The sequence below is a fragment of the Trichechus manatus genome, unplaced genomic scaffold (genome assembly GCF_000243295.1).
Source record: "Trichechus manatus latirostris isolate Lorelei unplaced genomic scaffold, TriManLat1.0 scaffold00028, whole genome shotgun sequence".
Classification (NCBI taxonomy): domain Eukaryota; kingdom Metazoa; phylum Chordata; class Mammalia; order Sirenia; family Trichechidae; genus Trichechus; species Trichechus manatus.
This window is the reverse complement of record NW_004443964.1, coordinates 16,651,796-16,659,251: the sequence shown is the minus strand read 5'-3', so window position 1 is coordinate 16,659,251 and position 7,456 is coordinate 16,651,796. Positions and strand designations below refer to the sequence as shown.

Sequence of the window (7,456 nt, the reverse complement as noted above, 5' to 3'; positions counted from 1 at the left end):
AAGAGACAGAAAGGGCCACATAAACCAGAGACTTCATCAGCCTGAGGCCAGAAGAACTAGATGGTGCCTGGCTACCACCAATGACCACCCTGACAGGGAACACAACAGAGTCCTGGATGGGAGCAGGAGAAAGGTGGGGTGCAGAATTCAAATTCTAGTAAGAAGACCAGACTTAATGGTTTGAGATTGGAGGAACCCCAGAAAGCATGGCCCTTGGATTCTCTATCAGCCCAGAGCTAAAACTACTTCCAAGACCAACTCTTCAGGCAGGATTGGACTGGACTGTGGGACATAAAGGAATACTCGTGAGGTGTGCCTCTTAGCTCAAGTAGATACAAGAGACTAAACGGGCAGCTTCTGTCGGGAGGTGAGATGGTAAGGCAGAGAGGGTTAGGAGCTGGTTGAATGGACATGGGGAATTAGGGGTGGAAAGGATGAGTGTGCTATCACAGTATGGGGAGAGCAATTAGAATCACATAAGAATGTATGTATAAATTTTTGTACGGAGGAAAAAAAAGCTGAGTGATGACGCATTTGGACATATTATATACAAGCTCAATTTTATAAGAATACTACCTTACAACTTTAAAATTCCTTTTGCCATTTAAAAAGTGCTTCTACATATATGATCTTATTTAATCATTACAATAATCCTGGGTGGCTGGTAAGACAGAAATTTCAACAAGGGCTCACACACAGGAGATAAGTGAGTTTCACAGAACTGTGAAAGGCAGACCCTGGAACTGAACGCAACGCTCATGACTTGTTAACACTTGTACTCTTTCTAGTAAGATGTGGGTTTCCATCCATAATACAATAATGAGAAAGTGTAAAAGTCTTACATTTCTTTTTTTTAACTATAAAAAATCGAACATTTCAGTAACATTTCAAATGTACAAAGAAGAACCATCTATCTATGCCATCATCATTTGCTTGCTGGAGGCCAGGTCCCCACTCTTTAGGGCTGTGGCTCTTAGAGACCTTGTGTATCTTTCGGCATCAGCCAGATTCAGGGACTTTCAATAAAAACCTTTATTCCTATTTCAGCAATCTTCCAGTGACCCATACACTAAAGCTAAATATCATTCAAATACAAAATCAAGGGAGAAAACCTTAATGAAAAGGTCTTTTTAAAGGGGAAGGACACAAATGGTAGATACATTAAAGGAAGAAGGCAGAGAATGTAAACCACATGGAGCACACAAAGCTCCACAATATATCAACAGGAGGAGGTTCAATCTGAACATATACATATTTTTAAACTTTTGTTGCTGTTGTTAGCTGCCACTGAGTCGGTCCCTGACTCATGGTGACCCCATGCAAAATAGAATCAAACCTTTTGAACTTTAGAGAACCATGTTGTATTTTGGATCCTTATGGAAATTTTTTTAGAAAATAATTTTGTAGTATCTGGCACAGCACAGCTCAACAGAACTTCCTGCGATGATGGGAATGTTCTAGAGCTGCACTGTTCAATACAGTGGCTACAATCCACATGTAGCCACTGGGCACTTGGAATGTGGCCAGTGAGACAGAAGAATAAAATTTTAAACTCTATTTAATCTAAATTTAAATAGTCACATGTGGCTAGTGGCTACTGTACTGAAAAGTGTAAACCTGGAAGTATTTTTTAGCTCTGTAGTTCCTGACTTTAATAGTAGGATGAACTAAAATGCTGGCATCAAAGCAAGCAAAATATTAACTGAGAATTCAATTGTATCAAATAAGTAATCCTCTGATTACATCTTGTCTTCATTAAAGATTACATATACCCCTCCCATCTTCTTTTTCCCACGTTTTGGCTCTTTTTCAAGTTGAACTCTTTTTTTCTAAAATTTTCTTCACTACTCTTACAAAGAATGTTGTCTCTCTGAGATATGAAATCCACACTCCAACTCCTAGCTAATACTGAGTGGTGCAAGTTGTGGAAGCAAAGAACGTTTTCCTGAGTAATGCTACAGGTTGTTGTAAATGTGGCTTCTTCCTGAGTAGAACAACTCTAACGTTATCTAAGTTGCCTGACTTCACCAAGACACCACTGCAAGATGCTGCTTTTTATTTAAGCTACGGAATATTAGTTATTTAAAACTTTTTTAAAATAAAGGTTGTGGCTAGAATACAAATGAGTCTAGTCTCTGTATAATTTGCTTAGTCTCCATGCAAACTAAGGAATGAAAACTGAAATAACTTCAAATAAAATGATACAATAGCTAACGTGGCTTTAAAACACAGTTAACCCTTCAAGTTTTGTATCAATGATCTTTAGACTCGTAACTCCATTCTTCCCATCTTGGTTCTCCCAAAATACAGTTAGTTTTTAATAAGCACTGACTGCATATATCTAACAAAGAGTTTCAAACCATGGTAATCAGTTAATATTTTTGGTCAATCTAGTGCTTCTTCTAAGTTGAAGCATTCGTGAATTTTGTCTCATTTAGGAAACCTAACAAAACCAAACACTAAGTCTAATGCACAGCACAATAATTCAAGCTACTGAACATGCTGCTTTTACTTAATAACTTTACCTGTTTCTGAATGATTTCACTTTGATTAGAAGCTTGGAGGGTGTGTTCACGCTTAATTTCTATCTGTTGCTGCTTCTTCTTTTGCTGCTGATCCCTGAGTTGCTGTACCCTCTGCAACTGCTCTTGCACACTGGCTGCCTGCACTGTAACCACATTCTGAATCTGGTGAGTCTGCACAGGCCTGCTTTGCTGAATTTGAATAGGTAACTGGAGTTGGATTTGCTGGGACACACCACCTTGCTGAGCCTGTATCTGAGCCACAACCTGTGACGGGATCTGAGAGAGAACCTGGACTTGTTGTTGCAGCTGAGGCACAGCAATGACTTGGGGCTGTGGCTGCTGTATTTGTAGCTGAGGACGGGATGGGGATGAAAGAGTAACTTGATTTAACGTTTGTCCTGATGAAAGAGTTTGAGTTGAAGACTGTACCTGGGGTTGTGACTGTGGCTGGCCTTGGGAAGGTATCTGAAGAGAAGTATGTGGCTGAATTGCAATCGGCTGTGAGGCTGTAGTCTGAACCTGGGGTTGCTGTCCAGGAGACACTTGGGATGGAGTTGATGGACGTATTCGAGTCTGTGGTGGACTTTGGACGCGAACAGGAGACTGTCCTTGGACATTACTTTGAGGCTGACACTGTACTGCAGCTTGGGGTTTGGATGACTGTGTTTGGATGGGTTGTGCTTCAGAAGGAACATGGGATGAAACAGTCGTTTGGGTCTGAACTTCAGGCTGAGTCTGAACTTCAGGCTGAGCTGGGGCTGGGGGCTGGGCTGGGGGCTGGGGCTGAGCTGAAGGCTGAGCAGTTGGTGGTGGGGTTTCTGGAGGGCTGACACTGGATGACTGAGCTGGTGGCAGGGTTTTGGCTTGTTGCACCTGTGTCTGGGGTGATAATTTACTCTGTCTTTGTTCACTTGTACCTGTGAAAAAGAAAGATCAAACATTTCAATTACTCTAGAACATAAGACCATGTTTAAAGCATTTAAGGAATTTTCTAAAGTTAAGAACTCTGTGTTTTAGAACAGAAGATTTATGCCTTTGAAATGTTCTATTTAGACATGCTTGGGTTAGGGCTCTTCTAACGCTGGGGGCCTGGGCCCCATTACACGGCTGTCCTCTACACACCCTACTGATTCTTCAAGGCTCACAGACGGCTGGTTTCCAAAGCGAGGCACGGCCTCTGGAAATGGGCCAGGCCTTCTAGCCCAGGCTAATGCCAACCCTCACTTTCTTCCTATGGCAAAGTAGTGAAGGAGGTAAACAAAGTGGATCTGAAGCTGCAGGTGGATCTCAATCCCAGGTTGTGAGCTGGACATACTCACCCTCTGTGAGGTCATCTCCATGAGTCCATCAGTGCTGCCAAGGCTTGGCAGGGCCTAGGTGTGGGCATAGTTACCATGATGGCCATTATTTTTTGCCCCCCTCCCCCATCCCTGGTGATGGTGGTGATAAAGAGTCTCTAAGAAGAAGGTACAAAAGCATCTGAGATCTTGTGAGGCTTCAGGTATGTCCTCCCAAAGGTGGGCATTTGTCCCCCTTTGCCTCCTCTGTTAGCCCAACAGCTGTGATAATACCATTGAGCATTTCTGAGAAACCCAAGGTTCTACCTGCTGCTGTAGTGGAGACGGTGGTGCTTGTGGTGCTGGCTGTTGTGGCTGTCGTTGCCAAGGGGGTAAAGAGGAATCGTTGAACAGTACCATTTGGCATCGCAGCTTGCATGAGCTGCTGTCCCGGACCTGGAAGTACAGTTACCCCTTGAGGTATCAACTGCAATTGCCCAGTAGTTTGACCTTGTCCTTGAATTACTACTGTCAAACCTTGATTGCCACCCTGTGGGAGAAAACAAATCAAGTAAACAGTGTTCAAAGCATCAATCTGTATGTAAGCATTTTTATTAAATCATTTTTATATTGAAAAGATCCTTTAACATAATGAAAATATATACCTAAACGTCTATGGCAATAGCACCAGAAGGCACTTATGTCTTTTGTATGATTTGTTTATATTTGTGAGATTCATCTGTGTAGTTCTGAGTAGCTGCAGTTTGTTCATTTTCATTGCTGTAGGAATGTAACACACTTTACTTATCCAACTGGTTGTAGTTTGGGTTGTTCCCAGTTTGGGGCTTTATAGACAATGCTGCCAGGGCTATGAACATTCATGTACCTGTATCCTCGTGTCCACGTGAACAAGAAGTTCTCTAGGGAATATACCTAGAACGGGAACTTCGGGGTCCTGGGCTATGCACTTCTTCAACTTTACTAGAGAACGCTTAGGAAGAGTTTGCCAAAATAGCTGAACCAATACATACTTCTACCAGTAGCGCAGGAGAGTACATTCTGCTCCATGTCCTTGCTAACTTCTGGTTTTGTTAGGCAATTTCAATTTATACCAATCTTTTCGGTATATAATTTTAATACACACTTCCCTGATTACTAATAAAATTGAGCAGCTTTTGGTTTTTCAAACATTCTTCAATGTATCTTTCCTTATCAACTATCTATATGGGGCTAAACTGACAACAACAACTTGAAAGATCAGAGAGGACTCTTAGGGAGCAATGAGTTTATGTTACTGGTGGAGGAACAACTTAGAGAGGGAGGGTGAGAATGGCTGCACAACTCAAAGAATGTAATCAACATCACTAAATTGTACACGTACAAACTGTTGAATTGGTGTTATGTTTTGCTGTGTATATTTTCAACAACAACAACAAAATAAATAAAATTAAAAAGCAAATGCAAAACAATAAAAACAAAATCTTTCCTTATCTAGTATGTTTGCTCTTTTTTTCTACTGAGCTATCTGGATTGTTCTCTTCTTGATTTGTAGTAATTCTTCATATACTCTAGCTAATATTCCTCGACTAGTTGTAATTATACCTTCTCTCATTCTTTTCACTTTTTATAGTGTTTTTAGATTAACTGAAGTTGTTATTTTCAATATAGTTGAATTTACAGGAGCCCTGGTGATGCAATGGTTAAGCCCTTGGCTGCTAATTGGAAGGTCGTTGGTTCGAACCCACCAGTGGCTCTGTGGTAGAAAAGACCTGGCAATCTGCTCCTGTAAAGATTTCAGCTTATGAAACGCTATGAGGCAGAGCTCTATTCTGTCATATAGGGTTGCTATGAGTCAGAATCAGCTTGACAGCACACAGTAACAGTTGAATTTATAAATCTTTCCTTTATGATTAGTGTTTTTGTGTCTTGTTTGAAGTCTTTCCTATGCCAAGTAACATATTCTCTTATCTTCTAAAAAGATTAGTTTTGCCTTTCACAGGGAAGCCTTTTAATCTGCTAGAATTGCACGTATGTACACAGTGAGGCACTGGCCCAGTTTCATGTTTTCCAGTATATAACCAGCTGCCCAGTACCATTTACTGAAGGGCTGTCCCTTCCTCAATGACCTGAAATCATAATGAGTGTCCACATGGGTCACTTTCTGCACGCTTGACTGTCTCAGTAGTCTGTCTGTCTATACTGTAGTCTGTACCTCACTATATTAATCAGTGTAGCTTTATAAATTCTGGTATCAGGTTATCACACAGGGCAAGCCCTTCTGCCTCACTGTTCTTTGAAAGTGTCATAACTATTCTTGGTCCTTTATACTTCTATACAAATTTTAAAATAAGCTTATTAAGTTCCACAAAAAAACCTCTTAGAATTTTCATTGGAACTGTATTTTCAATGGCATTGCATCCATTGATCAATATTGGAAGAACTGATACATTTATAATACTGAGTCCTGCAAGGAAGTGGTTTAACATACTCTAATTTTAATTTTCCCATGGAAAACAGTCAACTAAAAAAATTTTGGTGGTAAAAGGGTTATCCATCTCACTAGTATAGCTCACTGTCAAAAGGACTCTAGATAATTGAAGTTTATTATATCCTACCTGAAGGGAGTATTTTTGTTTGACCCCATGAAGCAACCATTTCTTAAAACAAGTACATTCTTGAAGTTACGAAAATTAGTACCTGTTTTTAAACTGACAGCAGGAATAAACAAGGTCACCTCTAAAATGAAAATAAAGTCATCATTACTTACTTGACCCTGTGTTAACTGAGTGAGCTGAGCCATGGTAAGCTTCACCTGTCCTTGCTGGGGACGGGGGGGCTGTGAGGTTGGTGACTGCAGGCTTGCAGTGGGTGCGCTTGATGTCAGTGCTTTCTGCCCAGGTGCTGAGGAAACAGCGTTAGGGGCAGAGACTGCGGTGGAAACGGGCTGCCCTCTGATGATCTGGGTCACCACTTGCTGAGGGGTACCTACGAAAACAGCAAAACATTATGAATGCTTGTATGCCCTTAGCGTCGAAACGGTTTAACACTTCACGTAAACGTACTCTTTTCAATTTTCAATAAGACTTATGGGATACCAACAACCCAAGGATGCATTCAGACATATACCCACACCCAAAGGACCAGCTGGTCGTCAATGTGTCCATTTTCATTAAATTCACTGACAACCAATATTCAGTTCCCTCTAGCTGAAGTGAAAAAATAGTTAGCGTTCTTCCTGAGTCTAAAGTCAAGATGATAATAGATGAGAGAATATGTAAAATATGCCATTGATAAGGCTGTCTTTCCTTAGGAATATAACATTAAAAATAATACTCTAACATATAGTTAATTCATATGAATTTTAAATAAAATACACTGAATCTGGAACATTCTGGGCCAAATGAGCTTCTCTTACAGCTATTTTGACTAATAGTTTAGGTGAACCCATAAGGGCAAGCACCACTATATCCGCAATACGAGGGCAAAGTGCTCAAAGAGTGCCTACAAAGTAATTGCCCAAGAAGTGTCTACTGAATGAATGAAGTTTAACTGGAATGGCACTGCATTCTTCCAAAAACCTGAGTTTCTCATCTAATTCACTGAAACTGGAAGAAAAAGCAGGTGGATATCCACCACCACCACCACTACCCCCAC

The 7,456-nt window shown here is 40.8% G+C and overlaps 1 protein-coding gene across 13 annotated transcripts in view; it reads right to left on the bottom strand.

Moving 5' to 3' along the window:
• BPTF (bromodomain PHD finger transcription factor) overlaps positions 1-7,456 on the bottom strand; it is a 156,382-nt gene that overhangs the window by 28,512 nt on the left and 120,414 nt on the right. For 9 of the 13 annotated variants that reach the window (XM_023729324.1, XM_023729314.1, XM_023729317.1 and 6 more), the window contains 3 exons: positions 6,570-6,787; positions 4,130-4,352; positions 2,526-3,442 (listed from right to left, as the gene is read on the bottom strand). In XM_023729324.1, the coding sequence (XP_023585092.1) occupies positions 2,526-3,442; positions 4,130-4,352; positions 6,570-6,787 (1,358 nt within the window). The remainder of the gene's footprint in view (positions 1-2,525; positions 3,443-4,129; positions 4,353-6,569; positions 6,788-7,456) is intronic. The other 4 variants (XM_023729325.1, XM_023729320.1, XM_023729322.1 and 1 more) reach the window with 1 other exon arrangement.